This window comes from Macaca thibetana, chromosome X (genome assembly GCF_024542745.1).
Source record: "Macaca thibetana thibetana isolate TM-01 chromosome X, ASM2454274v1, whole genome shotgun sequence".
In the NCBI taxonomy this organism is placed as follows: domain Eukaryota; kingdom Metazoa; phylum Chordata; class Mammalia; order Primates; family Cercopithecidae; genus Macaca; species Macaca thibetana.
Window position 1 is genome coordinate 44135212 of NC_065598.1, and position 23061 is coordinate 44158272.

Below are 23061 nucleotides of genomic sequence, written 5' to 3' on the forward strand. Positions count from 1 at the left end.
GGTCACACCACTGCACTCCAGCCTGGGCCAGAGAGTGAGACTGCTTCCAGAAAAAAAAAAAAAACACACACCAGGCTTTCAGATAGATTCATGTCGGCCTGAAAGCTCTAAACAGGTAGATGGGGCTTTTTGCTTGTGAACTTCACCATATGCTGATCTAACCTGGCTGTTTCACTGCGAGAAATTCGCCCACCCCCAACTCCTTATCTTTAAATCATTTTTCTTGAACTGGTCAGATTTCCCAGAGAAGGGAAAGCCCCACACGTCCATATCGTTTAGAGCTTTCCATCAACTTTTAGAGCTCAATTCTTTTTTTTTTTTTTTTTTTGAGACGGAGTCTCGCTCTGTCACCCAGGCTGGAGTGTGGTGGCCAGATCTCAGCTCACTGCAAGCTCCGCCTCCCGGGTTCACGCCATTCTCCTGCCTCAGCCTCCCGAGTAGCTGGGACTACAGGCACCCGCCACCTCGCCCGGCTAGTTTGTTTTTGTATTTTTTTAGTAGAGACGGGGTTTCACCGTGTTAGCCAGGATGGTCTCGATCTCCTGACCTCGTGATCCACCCGTCTCGGCCTCCCAAAGTGCTGGGATTACAGGCTTGAGCCACCGCGCCCGGCCAGAGCTCAATTCTTAAATATGAGCAGACAACCAAGGATCATCAGACATGGAGGAAGGCCTTTAACTTGAAAACTAGAAACCAAAATAAACAAGCAGGAAAAAGTGGGGGGAGGGGAAACAAAACACCTTAGACAAACAGGGACTTGGTAGGAAGAAGCTTAAAACACACACACATACACACACAAAGAAGCTTGATCATTTACGTCCTCAGAGAGATTAAAAAAGATAATGCACAACTGAAAGAGCTCTTAATGGCCAAAGCTGGTAAAATTTGAGCAATAAAAGAGCATTAGATTATAAACCAAAGTATAAAATAAATATCCATGAGTCCATACTGATATAAATAAATGACTGAATAAATAAAAGAAGAGACAAACCTTGCAATAGACTATTTCTAAATAATTTATGTAGCTACTCCGCCTTCAGAAAGGTGGAGCATAATCACATTCCTGAAATGTGGGCTCTACACAGTGACTCCCTTCCAAAGAGTACAGTATGAGGCCAAGTGTGGTGGCTCATGCCTGTAATCCCAGTACTTCGGGAGGCCGAGGAGGGCGGATCACTTGAGGCCAAGAGTTCGAGACCAGCCTGGCCAACATGGTGAAACCCCGTCTCTACTGAAAATACAAAAATTAGCCAGACGGTGGTGTGCACCTGTAATTGGTGTGCGCCTGTAATTGCAATTACTCGGGAGGCTAAGGCATGAGAATCACTTGAACCTGGGAGACAGAGGCTGCCATAAGCCGAGATCACGCCACTTGCACCCCAGCCTGGGCAACAGAGTGAAACTCTGTCTCAGAAAAAAAACCAAAAAACAAAAAACAAAGAGTACAGTATGAAAAGGGGAAAAAGCTGGTGGATCCTCTCATATGGGGATAAAAGGAATATTTTCTGGAAGGCTGCTTGACAATCAAGAGGCTTAAATATGTATATGTGTATGTATGTGTATACATATATATATATATATTTTTTTTTTTTGAGACAGAGTTTCGCTCTTGTCACCCATGCTGGCATATAATGGCACGATCTCGGCTCACTGCAACCTCTGACTCCCAGGTTCAAGTGATGTTCCTGCCTCAGCCTCCCGAGTAGCTGGGATTACAGGCATGCACCACCATGCCTGGCTAATTTTGTACTTTTAGTAGAGATGGGGTTTCACCTTGTTGGCCAGGCTGGTCTCGAACTCCTGACCTCAGGTGATCCGCCCGCCTCGGCCTCCCAAAGTGCTGGGATTACAGGCGTGAGCCACCATGTCTGGCCTAAATATATTTTTGCTTTGTCTTAGACAAGTGTGCAAAGATGTATATAAATGGCTAGTCACTGCAGAGTTGTTTGTAAAGCTGAAAAAATAAACTGCTAGATGAACATTCTGTGTAGATGCTAAGAATTGCTTGTAGGACAGACTATTTGGATCAACACTCTGAACCTGCAGTCTATTAAGGCAGTCACTTCCAACTAGCATCTGGTGATTTAAGGAAAACTTTCACTCTCCGCCTCTTTCTAAGAACCTTCTATCTTCGAATTAGAGAAGACATTCAACTATACCATCTCTCACAAACCTTCCTGGTCTATAGATATGCAATTAAAATGGTTTCCAAGAATGTTAGTGCTCCAGTAATATGATGTGTTTCTAAAAGTCTTATTGAAGGGACTGTCTTCTAACCATTGCATTGGTTGAAACAATGGGTTAGGGGAGGACAAATCACACATAATAAATACATCCCACCAATCTCTTAAAAAAAAAGTATCCAAATATTAGCCACTAAAAAATTTTAAAAAGATACTGCTCACTGCATCCATGAAGGAAAAGCAAGGAGCAGAATGCTAAAGTCACATTAAAAGAACAACAGCTGGGCGTGGTGGCTCACATCTGTAATCCCAGCACTTTGGGAGGCCAAGGTGGGTGGACTGCTCGAGCTCAGGAGTTCAAGACCAGCCTGGGCAACACAGCAAAACTCCATCTCTACTGAAAATACAAAAAATTAGCCAGGCATGGTGGCGCATGCCTGTAGTCCCAGCTACTTGGGAAGCTGGAGTGGAGAAATCACCTGAGCCTGGGAGGTCAAGGCTGTAGTGAGCCAAGATCACACCACTGCAAACAGAGTGAGACTCTGTCTCAAAAAAAAAACCAAAAAAAAACAAAAAATCTTGTTGAGGTTGAAGAAATCTCTCAGAAAACAGACCAATGAAAGTGGAAAACTGAAAAGATTATTAGTGTTCTGCCAAATCTAAGAAAGAAAGAAAAAAAAAAAGATTATTAGGCCAAGCACAGTGGCTCATGCCTGTAATCCCAACATTTTGGGAGGCCAAGGCAGGAGGATTGCTTGAGACCAGCCTGGGCAACACAGCAAGACCTCATCTCTATTTAAAAAAAAAAACAAAAAATAAGTCTAAAACTGTAAAATAAATAAAGAAAGAAAAATTAGACAACTGGTCCAGGAGATACATTTAACGGGAACCACAGAAAAAAAGACGGGAAAATTAAAGAGCAGGATATCACTAACTAAATAAATATAAAGAAAATTTCTCCAAACTGAAAGGGCCCCTTGAGTTTCCAGCACAGTGGATGAAAATAGGCCCAAAGGAAGGCACATCACTGGGAAAAATCAGAATACTGAGGACAAAAGAAAATCCCATAAGCATTTATTGAAAGGAAAAAAAAAAAACCCACACATGTAAAGGTTCAGAAATTAGAATTACTGGCCGGGCGCGGTGGCTCAAGCCTGTAATCCCAGCACTTTGGGAGGCTGAGACGGGCGGATCACGAGGTCAGGAGATCGAGACCATCCTGGCTAACACGGTGAAACCCCGTCTCTACTGAAATATACAAAAAACTAGCCGGGCGAGGTGGTGGGCGCCTGTAGTCCCAGCTACTCGGGAGGCTGAGACAGGAGAATGGCGTGAACCCGGGAGGCGGAGCTTGCAGTGAGCTGAGATCCGCCACTGCACTCCAGCCTGGGAGACAGAGCGAGACTCCGTCTCAAAAAAAAAAAAAAAAAAAAAAAAAGAAATTAGAATTACTTTAGACTTTTAACAGCATCACTGGAAGTCAGAAGACAATGGAGCAATATCTAAACCCAGCTATTAATAAATTATCAAACAAATGTGAGGATAAAATGAAGAAATTTTCAGACATGCAAAGTCTCAAAAACTATAGTTCCCATTCTCATTTTCTACGAAAGCTATTGGAGGATGTGTCCACCAAAATAAGAGACTACATCAAGACATAGGATAGGCCAGGTGCAGTGGCTCATGCCTATAATCCCAACACTTTGGGAGGCCAAGGCGGGTGGAATGCTTGAGCCCAAGAGTTCGAGACCAGCCTAGGCAACATAGCAAGACCTATTATTCAAAAATACAAAAATTAGCTGGGCATGGTGGCACACGCCTGTAGTCCCAGCTACTTGGGAGGCTGAGGCAGGAGGATTCCCTTGAGCCCAGGAGGCAGAGTTTATAGTGAGTGAGACTGCACCACTGCACTCTAGCCTGGGCAACAGAGCAAGACTGTCTCAAAAAACAAACAAACAAACAAAAGACATAACATATAGGAAACAACCCAAAACAAAAACAAAGGGAATATCCAGAAGGTATTGAAGAGAGATCCCAGGGTAAGAGCTGTATACCAGGCCTAGAAAGCAAACAGGACAGATGACTCTGGGACCAAGTTGGCCCAGCAGGTTAAACTGATGAACTATTTGATACATATGACAATGAAAGATGATTTTCACAACTAGTAGTTGTCTAAAGAAATAATCCTGGGCCGGGCGTGGTGGCTCACACCTGTAATCCCAGCACTTTGGGAGGCCAAGGCAGGCAGATCACGGGGTCAGGAGATCAAGACCATCCTGGCTAACATGGTGAAACCCTGTCACTACTAAAAAAATACAAAAAGTTAGCTGGGCATGATGGCGGGCGCCTGTAGTCCCAGCTACTCAGAAGGCTGAGGCAGGAGAATGGCGTGAACCCAGGAGGCGAAGCTTGCAGTGAGCTGAGATCGTGCCACTGCACTCCAGCCTGGGAGACAGAGCGAAAAAAAAAAAAAAAGAAAAAGAAAAATTCCTGGCCGGGCGCGGTGGCTCACATCTGTAATCCCAGCACTTTGAGAGGCCGAGGCTGGCAGATTGCCTGAGGTCAGGAGTTTGAGACCAGCCTGGCCGACATGGTGAAACCCCGTCTCTACTAAAAATACAAAACTTAGCCAGGCGCGGTGGCAGGCTCCTGTAAACCCAGCTACTCGGGAGGCTGAGGCAGGAAAATCGCTTGAACCCAGGGAGGCGGAGGTTGTAGTGAGCCAAGATTGTGCCAGTGCACTCTAGCCTGGGCGACAGAGCGAGACTCTGTCTCAAAACAACAACAAAAAATCCCAAACTTCCTAGTAAAAATAATGGCCAAAACCTTCCCAAATATGATTAAAGACATAAATTCACAGGTTCAAGAAGTTCAGTGAACTCTAAGTAATCAATCTCAGTGAACTCCATGTAATGAATGATCTAACACAATTATGAAAAAAGGGAAGTAACTACACTCAGACGATCGAGGGAGAGGGAAGAAAGTATTCAGGTACGTGAGATTGGGGGGAGAAGTGTAGGGAAAATAAAACAGTTCAATAAATGGCAGCTAAATTTTCCTATTCCATAATGGGAAGCCAATAGTTCACACCTAAAACTGAAAGATCAAGAAATGTCCAATTAACTTGTTTAGGGAAAAAGAGATAACTACCTTAAGAATCAGTTAAGAGTTCAAAGTGGATGTCTCAGGGGATGGAAAAACAGGGGTAGTGAGAGAGGTGGAGGATTACACTAACCTGTAACAAGCCTTGCACAACTACTTGGCCCTTTGAATTATAAGCATGTGTAACTCCAAAACATTAAAACGAAGAGATTGTGTACTTTAAGACGGCAGTGTAATAAATATCTATTGGAAAACACTTAATATTGTTGCTAGAAAAGCTTTAAGTTCTAAATAAACTATTATTTATCTTTAAATATAAGAAAGGTCACCAAAATATGAAAGTGGGCCTAAAGAATATTAGGCAATTAGCCTAAAAGCCATTTGTTACTTTATTTCCCCTTTCACTTTCCTTCTACTGAGTTTTCAAGGTTAGTCATATTTGTGGGAAAAACTGGTTTGATGCAGACAGATCCTATGTTGTTCTGCCTTAAAAACTTCAAAGAATGTGTGGACTAAATGCAGAAAAGTGGGAGGTGGCAATGACAAAATGTGGATTTGAATGGTGCATATTGAGTGAACTGAAATGGACTTCTGAAAAACTGACATGCAGAGTGGATTAAAATATACATTTCTCTCCATTCTGTGAACATTTTAGGAAACTCTGCTTCAGTCCAGTACCCTTTTACACTAACAGAAATGACAACTGAGTCTTCAAAATAGCTATGGAATAAAATATGCTCTTGATTCCATATAAAACCAAGTCAAAATCAGCTTAAGTAAAATTATCATCTGTGCTAATGCTGGCATATTCATCCAAAGAACTAAATTTAGGTATTAATCATGTTCTTTTTTACCTCTTACAACAAGTAATAAGCAATTATTCCTAATAATGTCACCAAGAGAAAGAAAACATATTTTTTAAAAGGCTGCTCAGTGAACAACTCAAAATCTGTGCTTCATACATACAAATCCAGTCCCCTTGTACTTAAAGCAACTATACTAGTTATTACATGATCGATGGCTTAGGTGCTGAATTCAGATTTTGGTTGCTATGAACATCAATCATTTTTAATCTAGTACAACTGACAGTTCTCTGTATCTTTAAAAGTGTTGCTCACATTCATTCCCAGAGATTTTCAATTTTTGGATTTACTATATTTGATCTTCAAGGAACGATATTTTTGAAAAAATATATGCCAAACAGACACGAATGCCAGATAACGCCCTGATAAACATCCTCTAATGGCAAAGCATTTGTAGATCTTATACTTACAAGAATATGAACAAAACTAAAACTTCAAATCTACCTGCCTCAGATATAAGATTATGGATTTTTTTTGGTTTTTTTTTTTTTTTTTTTTTTTTGGAAACAGAGTTTCGCTCTTGTTGCCCAGGTGGGAGTCCAATGGCACCATCTCGGCTCACTGCAACCTCCGCTTCCTGGGTTCAAGTGATTCTCCTGCCTCAGCCTCCCAAGTAGCTGGGACTATAGGCGTGTGCCACCACGCCAGCTAATTTTAATTTTTGTATTTTCAGTACAGACAGGGTTTCACCATGTTGGCCAGACTGGTCTTGAACATCTGACCTCAAGGGATCTGCCTGCCTCTGCCTCCCAAAGTGCTGGGATTACAGGTGTGAGCCAACGCACCCGGCAATGGCTGTCTTTTTAATAGCTGAGATCAAACTATGCTTAATAACTCAGAAATATTTAAATCGTTATCTTTCAAGACAAAAGTCAGCTTCCCAAACTCATTGTAGCTCTTTCATAAGCTGATGCCTAAAAGAAAAATTCCACCTTTTATGTAAGCAAAGGCAAGTGCTTAAAGCTCTGACATACCTGAAGAAGAAGAAAGCCACCACCTACTGCAGTTGCTGCAAGTTTTCCAACTTTCTGGAACAGAAATCCTGCACACCTTTAATCAAAGAAATAACAAAAGATGAAAACAATCAATTATGTACTAAATCCTCTCCCTCTTCTACTTTTCATTGCTTTCCTAATAAAATCTTCTGTCTTCGCATTTCTTTTGATCACGTCCCTTACCTGCTCAGAAACCTTCTCAGAAACCCCTCAGTTATATAGGCTAGTCAAAATTGCACAATCTAAAATGTCTGAAATTTGCTTCAAAATAAGGGACAGAGAGAAGAGGAGGGGAATTTATAGAAAAAAAGAGCAGCTACTAAAATAACGACAAGTACTCAGGGGTTCACTACACTCCTCCTACATTTGCATAAGCTGAAACCTCCCATAATAAAAGTGACGTTTTGCTTAATACAGTCAAGATGGTCCATATACCTGGTTGACCCCCACCTTCGGCTCCAGCCCCATTAACTTCCAAATAGGTCATCACCTTTGCTCAAGCTATTAATCTCCCTGCTTCTAGGGGTTTCTGCCTAGCTCTACCTATTTAAAGCTTTCCTACCCTTTCAGGTCCAGCTGTTGTTCCACTCAATGACTACACTTCAGCCCACATTTCTAAAAGCCTCCTTATCTAGATCTACCTATTTTTATATTAAACGTTTTTTGTGTCTCATCTACCCTGTGTCAGCTCATACTTCTTTCATGATTAATTCGCTCCTTCAGTGAGCTCACATTCCCTTCAGCATTCCAGATCCACACTGTGCAAATGAATCCTATATTTCTAATCTAGCCTTCTGCACTGGGTTGAATGGTGTCCCCCCTAAAATTCACATCCTTCCCAAAACCTCTAAATGTGACCTTATTTTAAAACAGAGTCACTGCAGATGTAATGAGTTCAGATGAGATCATACTGGACAGGTTGGGCCTTTAATCCGATAAGGACGCACACAGAGAGAAGACGACATGTGAGGACAACAGAGGCAGAGACTGGAATAATACATTTACAAGCCAAGGAATGACAAGGATTGCTGGCAACCACCAGAAGCTAGCAGAGAAACATAAAACAGATATCTCCCTCTGAGCCTCCAAGAAGGAACAAACCCTGTTGACATCCTGATTACAGACTTCTAGCCTCCGGAACTGTGAGAGAGTACATTTCTGTTGTTATTTTATTTTATTTATTTATATTTTAGATGGAGCTCGTTCTGTCACCCAGGCTGGAGTGCAATGGCATGATCTTGGCTCACTGCAACCTCTGCCTCCCGGGTTCAAGCAATTTTCCTGCCTCAGCCTCCCAAATAGCTGGGATTACAGGCACCCGCCACCACAACCGGCTAATTGTTGTATTTTTAGTAGAGACGGGGTTTCACAATGTTGGCCAGGCTGCTCTTGAACTCCTGATCTCAGGTGATTTCATCTGCCTTGGCCTCCCAAAGTGCTGGGATTACAAGTGTAAGCCACCGCACCTGGCCTCCACAGTTCTATATATTTTATCTCCAAAATGTTATTTGACTGTTTTCTCCTTTCCATTCTCAAGGTCATCATTACCTTGCTTCCAGAACATTCTTAAGGGCCCTCTAACTGTTCTTGACACCTCCCATCTCTCCTAGCAATCACCCATCCTGATAATAGTTTTAATTTTTTGTCATGGGCCGGGCGCGGTGGCTCACGCCTGTAATCCCAGCACTTCGGGAGGCCGAGGTGGGCGGATCACGAGGTCAGGAGTTCGAGACCAGCCTGACCAACATGGTGAAACCCCGTCTCTACTAAAAATACAAAAATTAGCCAGGCGTGGTGGCACGTGCCTGTAATCCCAGCTACTCGGGAGGTTGGGGCAGGAGAATCGCTTGAACCCGGGAGGCGGAGGTTGCAGTGAGCAGAGATTGTGCCATTGCATTCCAGCCTGGGTGACAGGGCAAGACTCCATCTCAAAAAAAAAAAAAAAATTGTCATGATCAAAAGCCTACAGCTTACCTACAGCTAAATAAAATCTCCTCAGCCTCCTATTCATGTCTTGAATTGGTCTAAATTCCTAACTTGTTAGGTTAGTGCCTATTAACTGTTCCTCCTTAATATACACCACAATATCACATCAGTTTTACATCCTAAGAAAATTGCAAAAATTTACTACACTGAATAGTCATTGCAACAAATCGCCTGTATAATTATTAGAGTTCTATTATATGGCTCCTGGACCAACACCTGGCTATAATCCAAATGTGTGTGTGTGTGTATATGTATAGATGTATATGTATATATGTGTGCATACATATATACACACACATATATACATATATGTATATGTATATATACACACACATATATATACATATGAGCCACCACACCTGGCCTCCATGGTTCTATATATACACACACATATATATATATACATATACATATATACACATACACGTGTATGCGCGTATATATGTATACACATATATACATATACATATATATACACACACACACACATACACACACAGTCAGCTCTCTTTATGTTTCACATCTACAATTAAACCAATCAGGGCACAAAACTTGAAAAAAAAAAGACAAAAAAAATAAAAAGTAACATGGATTTTTAAAATTCCATATAACAAGTATTTACATAGCATTTACATTGTATTAGGTGTTGTAAGTAATTAAGAGATGATTTAAAGTGTACCAGAGAGTGTGCAGGTTATAAGCAAATACTATGCCTTTTTATATCAGGGACATGAGCATCTGCAGATTTTGGTATCCTATGCTGAGGGACGACTGTATTACCATAAAGAATGTGCCCCTCAGTAGGGGAGTCAGCAACAAAGGCACAGAAAAGGGAACAGAAAAGGCAGGCAGCAGCCACAATGTCCCTCGGACTGTGCTCCACAAGCATGTATATCCATTGCTTGATGGCATCAGTCACTACAATGAACCTATCTCCTGCTGCTCTGTCTCCAGGCTTTCCGAGCAAACTTCTGCCAATGATGGGGCTTGATCTACAAGGAGTCTGGTCTCCAAGGAGAAACAATGAAATGACTTGATAATTCTATTCTCAATTATTTTTGAGTCTGTTTTAAGACTGGACTTTAGGCCCTGACTGACATTAACCAATCACCCATGGCACCAAATTGTGAGCTTATTTAAGCAGAGAGCCATACCCTGAATTACAGGGCTAGAGGAACTATCTGCCTGTGGAGAATCATCTGAATGACCAGGCCCTGACAGGCATCTCTCTCCTAATTGCAGGCTTTTTTCCTGCAGCAGCATTAGTAAGTACATATCATGAATAAATGCCGCACCTCTGCAACACAGAATCTTGACAATGAGTATTTCTATCATAAAATGGCATTTGCAAAAAGGCATAGAGGAGTGTGTCATTATTCCAAGGTGCATGTAAAACACAAATAAAAACACTCGTTATACTTATCAAGTGGAAACATGTAAATATTTCAGTTAAATCAATGTAAGATGAACTTAAAAGAGAATCTAAGAAAAAATGCTTATGCACAAGTTAAGCACCCTCACTAACTCCAAAATTTCTCTACATTCACGAACATTTTCAAAACAGTCAAATTTGTTTCTGCCCCTTGTTATCTGGCTAGCCTTTTTATTATAAGAACAGAATTAGATCCACAGTAGCCATTGTGTTATCACGTGGTCTGAAATGTTAACTGGTCAGGCTGATGGTTATTAACCACTTCTTAATGGACTCCACAATATTCCCAAGTAAGCAATCAGACCTTTAATTTCAACACAGAACTAATGTTCTACAGCTCTTTTTCAAAGAGTTATCATAATCTGAACGAGCCCACAAAAAACAGAATCATCTGTATCATCACCAATAATTCATACTGAGCATTTTACACTGCTCTGTACAGGGCTGACAATACTAGAGGCCAGTTCTACCGTGGGAGTTTCTTAGGTTTTTTCAGTAGTTAGCACTGAATGAAATGTAAAAATTTACATATAATTAACTCATATATTTCTTCCTATCTACTATCACTGAATCAGATCCACGACATTTGCTGAAGAATCAAAAGAAGGATGAGGAGGGAGGAGAGGAACAGCGGTGGGCATGGGGGAGGGGATCGTCAAAACCCAACAGGGAGCCTGGGCATGTAGATTACATCAATTTTAACTCAGAGAAAAGCCTCTTCCAGAATTAACAGTGTAGACCCACTGCATGTGCACGGTGACTCTTCCCGATGTATGAAAGGTCAGCAGTGTCAGGCCCCCAAATGAAATTTAATGAAAAAGACGTTGTTCTCACCAGCCAGTAACGCCACCCATTACAATCTGGGTAGCTACTGAGTATTTTTCTACCATAGGTCCCGAACTGTGGCCAAACACTCGATTCCACCACTGGTGTCTTCTTGCATACTCAGTTAAATCCAACACTTCATAAGAGTCGTCATCACTTTCATATTCTTCAAAATAGCAAAATGCAAAAAATAAATGTAGAGTCAATCAAAAGTCAGAAATGTCCCATACATCTTTTTAAATATCTGTTACAACTCATTACTTTTGGCCTACAGCTAAAAATGCCCACATGGAAACTACTGACTTAACTCAATTCCTGAGACCAGGGCCTCAAGAGTAAAGGGCCCTACAACAATGACCCCCATCTGCTTTCCCAAAGGCCCAGGGACCAGCCTGGGGTCACGAAGCCAGGGCCAACTCAGAAATGACACAGTAGTGAGGGGTCACCCCAACCTCCAAATCTTAGTAGGGTCAAGGTCAGAGCAGGGTCCATTTTCATCAGTGGAAGGAATGGAGGTGGGGAGGGGTCCTCCTCTGAGATAACTAGTCTGGAGCCCAGCGAAATCACTTGAGTCTAGACGTTTAAAAAAAGAAAATAATAATACATTTGAAGATGGAGATAAAGGGCCGGAGGTGAAGGTAAGGCAGGAGGTAGGTAGGGCTGTGCTGGGGGGGGGGGGGCTCTCCGCTTGAGTTCCGGAGGGGGACGAAAAAGTCTAGCTCGGAGGGGGTGCTCAAAGGGGCTGCCTTAAAAAAATATATACAGTTCGAAGAATCCTAGGGCAGGGGAAGGAAGAGGTGCCATGGGAGCAAGGTCGAGAGCTGTGAGCCGCGTCCCAGATACCACTTCAGGCCCTCGCCGCTCACCTTGGGGAGGGGGGTTCCGGGTCGCCATGATACCGCCAGCGGCCAATTCTGGAGTGGTCCCCGCCCGCCCTCCTGTCCCTGGCACTTTAAGGGCCGCTCTAGGCAAGGATGGAAATCTATGGTCTCTTTTTCCCTCCTCCTCCTACTCCAGGCGCGTAGTCCTGTCTCCGCCCCCTTCTCTCAGCACAGGTCCTTCTGCCTTCTGCGCACGCGCGAGACTCCGGAATGTGGGCAGGGCCGGTCGGATCATAGCCCCGCGAGAGCGCAGGGGACTTGTAGTCCATTGTCTTCCGCAACTAGGAAGGGGGAGGGACCGCCCCTCCTCGAATTTCCATAACTTGAATTTGATTATTTTGTTTTAAAGAGCCTTAAGGGCTGAAGGTATGGGGGGAAGGGCGCTACATGGTGGTACAAAGGGAAAACCAGCTGGGTATTGACAAAGACTCTCTTGACCAAACTTTAGTCAGGAGGCTCCTCTGAGCTGTTTTTGACTGAGTCTCCTCCTTGGGTCGTCTTTGACCTGCCTAGTCCATTTGTGGCAAGAATCCAGTTAAGTCAGTTTAGTGAGAACTCCCCCACCCTTAATATCGAATCACCCTCGGCCGGGCGCGGTGGCTCAAGCCTGTAATCCCAGCACTTTGGGAGGCCGAGACGGGCTGATCACGAGGTCAGGAGATCCAGACCATCCTGGCTAACACGGTGAAACCCCGTCTCTACCAAAAAAATACAAAAAAATTAGCTGGGCGAGGTGGTGGGCACCTGTAGTCCCAGCTACTCAGGAGGCTGAGGCAGGAGAATGGCCTAAACCCGGGAGGCGGAGCTTGTGATGAGCTGAGATCTGGCCACTGCACTCCAGCCTGGGCGACAGAGCGAGACTCCGTCTCAAAAAAAAAAAAAAAAATTCCCTGCTATATTCAGAGTTGAGACCCATCACTCACCCCTATTGCCATAGTCTTTGTTTTTCAAGAAAGGGTATTGCTCTGTCACCAGGCTGGAGTGCAGTGGCGCGATCATGGCTCACTGCAGCCTCAAACTCCTGGGCCCAAGAGATCAGCCCACCTCAGCCTCCAGAGTAGCTGGGACTCCAGGCGTGCATCACCACTCCTGGCTAATTTATTTTTATATTTTGTGGAGACTAGGTATCCCTGTGTTGCCCAGGCTGGTCTTGAACTTCTGGGCTCAAGCAGTCTTCCTGCCTCTGCATCCCAAAGTGCTGGGATTACAGATGCGAGCCACCATGCAGGGCTATATTGCAATAGTTTTGACACCTATTGCAATAGTCATGAACAAAGTCTTCCTTACCATTTTAAGAAGTGTCCCATAGTTTTTTTGTCAGGCCCATCACTTGCACACTGTCAGAATAATTTTTTAACAGTATTTTGAACACTCTACCAGAATTCCAATGCTTGAGGAAAAAGGCTTGTAAAAGATAAGAGAAACCCTGTTTCAAGCCATACTTTTCTAAGGGCGCAAGGGCTCACAAAAGGACCAAAATTTTTCTAATGCCCTGCTGCTGGAAATTGGAATCCGTTTACTTGCTCTCTCTCTTGATTTCCTGCCAGGAATCCAAAGGAAGTAAAGAAGGGCCTAGAAACCTCGTAATTCCTGACCTGGCAAGAGGACATAATTTTTTAGTGTCATTCTTTTGCTTGTTTGAGACAGAATCTCGCTCCGTCGCCCAGGCTGGAGTGCAATGGTGCAATCTTGGCTCACTGCAACCTCCACCTCCCGAGTTCAAGTGATTCTCCTGCTTCAGTCTCTCAACATCCCAAGGAGCTGAGATTACAGGCATGTGCCACCACGCCCGGCTAGTTTTTGTATTTTTAGTAGAGACAGGGTTTCACCATGTTGCCCAGGCTGGTCTCGAACTCCTAGCCTCAGTGATCCACCCACCTGGGCCTCCCAAAGTGCTGTGATTACAAGGGTGAGCCACCGTACCTGGCCAGCATCATTCTTATTATTTAAATCTGACAGAGCAACAAGGTCAAGGTCTTCACCCAGAAACCCCATGGGATTCTATGAATACAAAGCCATATTGATCACCAAGCAGCTAACCCAAGTCCACATAAACCAACCCAGAAATTTGTCTTGAACTTGCATTGCACCCACATCTACTGTACAATTAAACAAAAGTCCTCTCAGTATTCATTTTAATGGAAAAACAAGGAATTTGGTATAAATTGCATTACTTAAAAAATTGGCTTGCATAATTGCACTTGGCTTTTCAAATCCTGGCACTTCCTTATTTCTTTTTACAATATGCCCATTTATTAATATCCTTATTTGTTAATTTTAATAGCAAACCGCAATTACTTTTGCACCAACGTAATACATAGCTTGCAAGTTTATGTTTTGTCATTTGTTGACTGGGAAAGGAATTTTCCTAAGCATGTAAAATCCCTATAAATTGAATGGCTTACCTTCATTGTCATTTGTATTATGATACTAATTTCTAGTAACTATTAAGTAACTCGTCTCCCTGTATTTCTTACCATATCTCTGCAAATAATTGAAGCTCTGTTAGCTTCAATTGTGTTTTATTTTAATTTAAAACTGATTGGAAAATCAAATTCTCTTTTGCTACCACCCAATATAAGTTCACTATGTAGAGACTAGCAAAAGCATGTGGACAATCCTGGCAATCACTTTACTGAAATTAATGTTCATGGAGGTGGTTTGCAAGGTTGTGTTTGAAATGCTTGTTCTCCAGTGCCATAAAGAAATAGCACTTGAACATAAATTTCATTTATTTAGTAAGGCCATTTTTACTTTCTGCAGAAAGGGTACACTCACTAGCAGTTTTGCCACAAGAGCACACTGAACAAAGGAGACAGGGTCGTTTATAACCCCACGTGTCCACCTTACTGCTGTGTCCGGTTTCCATTGGCTGGAACGGGACCTCACATTCTATGTTTGTCCTGATTGGCTAGCAAGTTAGAACTTTTTAAAAGAGGCAAAGGTAGAGGAGAACAAATGAAGGAGGAAGTAACTTGTGGAATGCTGAGAAAGATAAAAACACTTTTAAATAAGGAAGAGGAACAGGCTATGACCTAATGCTTGCTTGGACCAGTATAAGCATGCCAAGGCAAATATTGAGGCTAAATTGTGGGAGCTAAGAAGATAAAGTACATTGATTTCTTTATTACGGCTAGCAGACATTTAAGAATGTTAGCACAGGTCTCTGAATAAATTTTGCTTTTAAGAGAAGTTACTATTTATTCCTAATTAGACGAGGAGGAAAGTCTTTGAAGAGGAACCTCTATTTTACTTTTTACAGTTGGGGGAAGAGGACGAAGGAGAAGACCACAAACTGTCTAAATACATAGCCAAAAAAGAACACAATTAAGATGAGAGACTGGGCTGGGCACCGTGACTCGCGCCTGTAATCCCAACACTTTGGGAGGCCGAGGCGGGTGGATCACCTGAGGTCGGGAGTTCGAGACCAGCCTGACCAACTTGGAGAAACCCCGTCTCTACTAAAAATACAAAAAAATAGCTGGGTGTGGTGGTGGGCACCTATAATCCCAGCTACTCAGGAGGCTGAAGCAGGAGAATCTCTTGAACCTAGGAGGCAGAGGTTGCAGTGAGCCAAGATCACGCCATTGCACTCCAGACTGGGCGACAAGAGCAGAACACCATTTTGAAAATAATAATAGTAATAATAATAATAAATGAGAGCCGGGTTTGGTGACTCACGCCTGTAATCCCAGCACTTTAGGAGGCTGAGGCAGGAGGACAACTTGAGGTCAGGAGTTTGAGACCAGCCTAGCCAACTTGGTGAAACCCCGTCTCTACTAAAAAAAATACAAAAATTAGCCGGGTATGGTGGTGCATGCCTGTAGTCCCAGCTACTCAGGAGGCTGAGACAGGAGAATTGCTTGAACCTGGGAGGCGGAGGCTGCAGTGAGCTGAGATCACACCACTGCACTCCAGCCTGGGCGAGACAGAGCAAGACTCTATCTAAAAAATAATAATAATAATAAATGAGAGACTGAAGTATCTCAAAAGTGAGGATATTAGAAACTTTGGACATCAATAGGGTGGCCTAATGAATACAGACACACTGAAATAATGTGTCCATTCTAAGGCAATTAAGTTCATTGTGTTGCTGATCCCAAGAAACAACATTTTATCCAGACATAGTGACTAATGATTATATAAAACTTTTAAAACATTAGTGTAACCAAACCTATACTCACCCTGTGCCTCCTCAAACTCACACCTAAATTGAGAATGGGACCAAGAAATATGTCTCATTCAAGATTTTAAATCAGACCCTGAAAGTGATTAAAGTGATTATTTCAGGACGTTGGTGAAAAATTGTTGAATTGACTATATAGTTCTATAAGATTTACTTTCAATTCGCTGAGTAGAAATCATAGGTCTACTGTGAAAGTTAAGTGAGGACTTACTGCACGTTTATGTGTGTCAACGAAAAGAGTCAAACTCTGTAAAATATTTGAAGAGCTTTATTCTTAGCCAAATATAAGTGACCGTGGCCCGTGACACAGCCCTTAGGAGGTCCTGAGAACATGGACCCCAGGTGGTCAGGATGTAGCTTGGTTTTATACATTTTAGAGAGGCATGAGACATCAATCAAATACATTTAAGAAATACACTGGAGGCCGAGCATGGTGGCTGAGGCCTGTAATCCCAGCACTTCGGGAGGCCAAGGCGGACCGCTCACTTGAGGTCAGCCTGGCCAACATGGTGAAACCTATTCTCTACTAAAAATACAAAAATTAGCCAAGTGTGGTGGCACGTGCCTGTGGTCCGAGCTACTTGGGAGGCTGAAGTAGGAGAATCGCTTGAACCCGGGAGGCGGAGGTTGCAGCAAGCTGAGACTGTGCCTCTGCACTCTAGCCTGGGTGACAGAGAGGAGAGAGACTCCATTTCAAAAAAAAAGAAAGAAATATATTGGTTTGGTCCAGAAAGGTGGGACAACTCAAAATGGGGGCTTCCAGGCTGTAGGTGAACTTAAACATTTTCTGATTGACAATTGGTTGACTTTATCTAAAGACCTGGGATTCATAGAAAGGGAATGTTCAGGGTAAGATAAAGACTGTGAAGACCAAAGTTCTTTTGAAGTCTTATGGTGGCTGCCCTTAGAAACAATAGATGACAAATGTTTCCTATTCAGATTTTAGTTAATTTCTTTAGGATTAGGAGGGTTTGGAAGAAAAATATCTACCTATGTTCATGTAGATTCTTTACAGATGCAAATTTTCCCCCACAAAGAACAGCTTTGTAGGCCATTTCAAAATATGGCAAAGAAAAATTTTGGGGTAAAACATTTTGATTTTCTTCCTTGTCTCGTAATGTTATGCCAGAGTCAGTTTGGAAAGTAAGTCACAATATATAGGGTTAAATAAAACCCATCTGATGAGAATTTATGATTTGTAGAGCATGTCTCCCCAGACCCCTTAGATAGGAATTTGGGCAAGATAAAAAAATCAGAATTTAGTCCTCATGTGTGACACGGATTTTTTAAAGTATGAATCAGCAGCTGGGTGTGGTGGCTCAGGCCTGTAATCCCACTTTGGGAGGCTGAGGCAGGAGGATCACTTAAGCCCAGGACTTTGAGACCAGCCTGGGCAACATAGGGAGACCCTCGTTTCTACAAAACAAAAAAATAAAAAATTAGCTGGGCGCAGTGGCTCATGCCTGTACTGCCAGCACTTTGGGAGGCTGAGGCAGGCAGATAACCTGAGATCGGGAGTTTGAGACGGGCCTGGCCAACGTGGTAAAAGTCGGTCTCTACTAAAAATTTAAAAATTAGACAGACACGGTGGCACGCACCTGTAGTCACAGCTACTCAGGAGGCTGAGGCTGGAGAATCGCTTGAGCCCAGGAGGGCAGAGGTTGCAGTGAGCCAAGATAACGTCACTGCACTCCAGCCTGGGCGACAGAGCAAGACTCCATCTCAAAAATAAAATAAAATATAATATAAAAAATTAGCCAGACATGGTGTCGCACACCTGTGGTCCCAGCTACTCGGGAAGCTGAGGTGGGAGGATCACTTAAACCTAGGAGGTTGAGGCTGCAGAGAGACGCTGTATCCAAAAAAAAAAAAAAAAAAAAAAAAAAAAAAAAAAGTGTGAATCAAGGAAACAACCATTAAGGCAAATATGATTTAGGAAAATATTGGCACTTTAGATACAAGGGTTGGTTCCCCAAAGTTCCTCAGCCTGTAGCCCTCGACATGCAATTCTAAGACTGGCTGGATAAGTTAATGTTCATTTAAAAGAAGTACTACTCTGTGTATGACTCCACTTTTCTTTTTTTTTTTTTTTTTTTTTTGAGACGGAGTCTCGCTGTGTCTCCCAGGCTGGAGTGCAGTGGCGTGATCTCGGCTCACTGCAAGCTCCGCCTCCCGGGTTCACGCCATTCTCCCGCCTCAGCCTCCCAAGTAGCTGAGACTACAGGCGCCCGCCACCACGCCCGGCTAGTTTTTTGTATTTTTAGTAGAGACGGGGTTTCACCATGTTAGCCAGGATAGTCTCGATCTCCTGACCTCGTGATCCACCCGCCTCGGCCTCCCAAAGTGCTGGGATTACAGGCTTGAGCCACCGCGCCCAGCCGACTCCACTTTTCAAAAACAAAACGACATTAGGGGACATAGCTTCAAGTCTCCTCTCTGAAATGTTTTTCCAAAAATTACAGATTTGAGTTCGTACACTCCTTCTTTCCCATTGCCAACCCATTCTTAATGAGGTGCCAACAAATAGAGAAGTAGCAAATGATGGGCCACTGAAAGAAGAGAAAGGGAAAAAAAAACAAGAGAAAGGAAAACAATAAATTGGAAGAGTAAAATGGAGGGTTGACAGGGTCAATGACATCCAGCTGACACTGACATATTGAAACCGTCTTTGCAAAATTATGACTGAGACAGTGAAAGAGATCTAACTTAACCGACTCCATCTTGCTTCTAACCTCCAAGCTGTCCTTGTTCATTCCTGGGCATAGGCTGAATTAACTTTGGGAGAAACTTAGTTTATAGTTCATAGTTTAAAGACCACAGCCAGGTGTGGTGGCTCACACCTGTAATCCCAGCACTTTGGGAGGCCGAGGCAGTTGGATCATTTGAGGTCAAGAGTTTGAGACTAGCCTGGCCAACATGGCAAAACCCCATCTCTACTAAAAATTAAAAAAAAAAAAAAAAAAAAAAATTAGCCAGGCATGGTGGTACACACCTGTAATCCCAGCTACTTGGGAGGCTGAGGCAGGAGAATCGCCTGAAACTGGGAGGTGAAGGTTGCAGTCGGCCAAGATCACACCACTGCAGTACAGCCTGGGTGACAGAGTGAGACGCCACCTCAAAAACAAAACAAAACAAAACAAAAAACTGAAAAACAACAACAGAGGACAACAGTCCTTTTCCAAAGCAGACCTCCTTTTTGCCTGGGGACTAGATTGCCTTTGTAGGACAAACATTAACCACAAGATTAGAAATTATGGTTTAGGAGTCATGCAGCTGGAGGCTACTAAATTCTGACCCTCTCTAAACTACTCCTAAAATCAGTGCTAGAGATATTTTGCAGAGCCTGCACTTGATGGATCAGCTGGCGCCACCCAGATCGATACACTGGCTCATCTGATCTTGTGGCCACCACCTATGAACTGACTCAGTGCAAGACAACTTCGACTCCTTATGATTTCATCTCTCACCAATCAGCACTCCTGGTTCACGGGCATCCGCCTACCCACCAAGTTATCCTCAGTTTGAGAACAGCCTGGCCAACGTGGTGAAACCCTGTCTCTACTAAAAATACAAAATTAGCCGGGCGTCGTGGTGTGCACCTGTAATCCCAGCTACTTGGGAGGCTGAGGCAGGAGAATCCCTTGAACCAGGGAGGCAGAGGTTGCAGTGAGCCGAGATTGCGCCACTGCACTACAGGCTGGGCAAAAAGAGCAAAACTCCTCTAAAAAGTAAAAAAGAAGAAAAAAAAAGACTCTATTCCTTGAATGCTCAGGGAGACTGATTTGAGTAATAAAAAAACTCTGGTCTCCCACACAGCCGGCTCTGCATGAATTACTCTTTCTCTCCTGCAGTTCCCTGTCTTGGTAAATTTGTTCTGTGTAGGCAGCGGGCAAGGTGAGCCCCTTGGGTGGTTACAATATTTCTAGCAATATCTGCCAACTACAGAAAGAAGCCACTTACCTATCAAGTATAAGGTAGTTAGAATCAAATGGCTATGGAGAAATGAGGAAGAGAATTTTTTAAGAAACATTACTCTTAAAATACTGTTAAATAAAATGTATATGCCAGTACAGTGGCTCACGCCTGCAATCCTAGCACTTTGGGAGGCCGAGGTAGAAGGATTGCTTGAGTGGAGGAATTCTAAACCAGGCTGGGCAACACAGTGAGACCCCATTTCTACAAAAAATAAAAATATTAGGCAGGCATGGTGGCACGTGCCTGTAGTCCCAGCTACACAAGGAGGCTGAGGTGGAGGATCACTTGAGCCCAGGAGGTTGAGGCTGCAGTGATATCTGATTGTGCCACTGCACTTTAGCCTGGGTGACAGAGAGAGACCTCATATTAAAAAATAATAATAAATAAATATTAATGAAAATAGAATAAAATTTATGAGAGGCCTTTGGTTTGGACTGAACTCCCGCACTAGGACCAACAGACCAAAGCAAAATAAAGTCACTCATGTGGAAGTTCCATACCACCAGGAAGCCAAGAAATCTTTTGACCTTCCAAGAAATCAGGAGAGAGAGAGAGATGATAGCCAAATCCCCAAATAGGCCAGTTTCAACCAGCATGATAAGGAAGTCCCCTCTGCTTTAACCATTACAAGGAAAGTAACTTTTTTTTCTTTTTTTTTTTTTTGAGACAGAGTCTTCCTGTGTTGCCCAGGCTGGAGTGCAGTGGTGCAATCTCGGCTCACTGCAACCTCCGCCTCCTGAGTTCAAGCAATTCTCCTGCCTCAGCCTCCTGAGTAGCTGGGATTACAGGCCTGCACCACCATGCCCTGCTAAGTTTTGTATTTTTAGTAGAGACGGGGTTTTGCCATGTTTGCCAGGCTGGTCTTGAACTCCTGACCTCATGTGATCCGCCCACCTCGGCCTCCCAAAGTGCTGGGATTACAGGCGTGAGCCACCGCGCCCGGACTGGAAAGTAACTTTCAAACAACCAATCTGCTTTTTGTTCCCTGTATCTGCTTTCCTCAGCCAGGTTCTGTCTGTAATAAAGCCAACCTCCTCTGTTCAGCCCATCAGAACACCAATTTTACTTTATAGAATGAGATGTTGCCTGATTCTAGAATCACAAATTAAAGCCAAGTATGATCTTCAAACTAAATTTTTTTGCAATTTTGTCTTTTGACAATGCCAAAGAATAGATCGTTTTGCCTAAAATGTATCCAGAACGTATCCACAAATGAATTAAAAGGCAATCATCTCTCTAAAGTCTTTGAGGGCTGAGAAAGAAGTTTTTAGTATTTTTCCTTTCCATCTTGGGGTAATATGCCCTTGTCATTACCTTAAGGAAGTTGGCTGTATAATGTATTTTTCTAGTGTGGATTTTTTCTTTTGTTTTTTTTTGTTTTGTTTTGTTTTGAGACGGAGTCATGTTCTGTTGCCCAGGCTGGAGTGCAGTGGCCAGATCTCCGTTCACTGCAAGCTCCGCCTCCCGGGTTTACGCCATTCTCCTGCCTCAGCCTCCCGAGTAGCTGGGACTACAGGCGCCCGCCACCTCGCCCGGCTAGTTTTTTGTATTTTTTTAGTAGATACGGGGTTTCACCGTATTAGCCAGGATGGTCTTGATCTCCTGACCTCGTGATCCGCCTGTCTCGGCCTCCCAGAGTGCTGGGATTACAGGCGTGAGCCACCGTGCCTGGCCGGATATTTTCTTTCCCAGTAGTGAAAACGCTGTCATTTTTTTTTTTTTCTGGCTGAGTGACGAGTGGTTTAATGCATTAATTGTATACACAAACTTTACAAAGCACTATAACCCTCAGGATGTGTTCAAAAGAGTGGGTTTTTTTAATTATTCCCATTTTAAATAGTGTATTTTTTTTTCCAGTCGGCATTAATACTTTTTTTTTTTTTTTTGAGATGGAGTCTCACTCTGTCACCCAGGTTGGAGTGTAGTGGCACGATCTCGGCTCTTTGCAACCTCCGTCTCCAGGGTTCAAGCGATTCTCCTGCCTCAGCCTCCCGAGCAGCTGGAACTACAGGTGTGTACCACCATGCCCGGCTAATTTTTGTATTTTTTAGTAGAGATGGGGTTTCACCATATTGGCCAGGCTGGTCTTGAGCTCCTGACCTCGTGATCCACCTGCTTTGTCCTCCCAAAGTGCTGGGATTACAGGCGTGAGCCACCGGGCCCGGCCAGCATTAATAAATACTTTCATTGTGAACACTGGTATCTTCTCTATGACTACACCAGAACATAATTCCAAAGGTTTCTGAGTAATTTATGTGAAATAGAGAATATATTCTCTTTAATCCATAATGAAGCTATCATGAAGCCTGATTATCCCTTCCTGATATCTAGCTTTCCTCAAGATCTCATCTTTGGAAACCTCAGTTGTTGAAAACAATTTAGTGAGAATTGAGAAAAATAAAAAGTGACAGGACAACAACCAGAACATTTCCCACTCCCTGAACAATCTTACCACCCCACCTTGGCTACACCTGTCACACCCTACTAGATATCTACACTGAATCATCTACATATTCACCCACTCCCAAACAACTCCCACTGTCTTTGAAGCTACCGAAAGGAACAAGACAAAATTCAGGCTCACCTTATCCTTTCCCCTTCCTTTTCTCTCACAGGTAGACATCCTTTCTCTA

At 43.2% G+C, this 23061-nt stretch overlaps 1 protein-coding gene across 2 annotated transcripts in view; it reads right to left on the bottom strand.

Annotated features, from left to right (window-relative positions):
- FUNDC1 (FUN14 domain containing 1) overlaps positions 1 to 23061 on the bottom strand; it is a 472293-nt gene that overhangs the window by 7147 nt on the left and 442085 nt on the right. Inside the window, exons 2-4 of one of the 2 annotated variants that reach the window (XM_050775759.1) lie at positions 12253 to 12362; positions 11396 to 11552; positions 7123 to 7198 (exon numbers count right to left, since the gene is read on the bottom strand). In XM_050775759.1, the coding sequence (XP_050631716.1) occupies positions 7123 to 7198; positions 11396 to 11552; positions 12253 to 12280 (261 nt within the window). In that variant the 5' untranslated portion in view covers positions 12281 to 12362. Of the gene's footprint in view, positions 1 to 7122; positions 7199 to 11395; positions 11553 to 12252; positions 12453 to 23061 lie in introns of those variants that run through there. The other variant, XM_050775758.1, reaches the window with a different exon arrangement.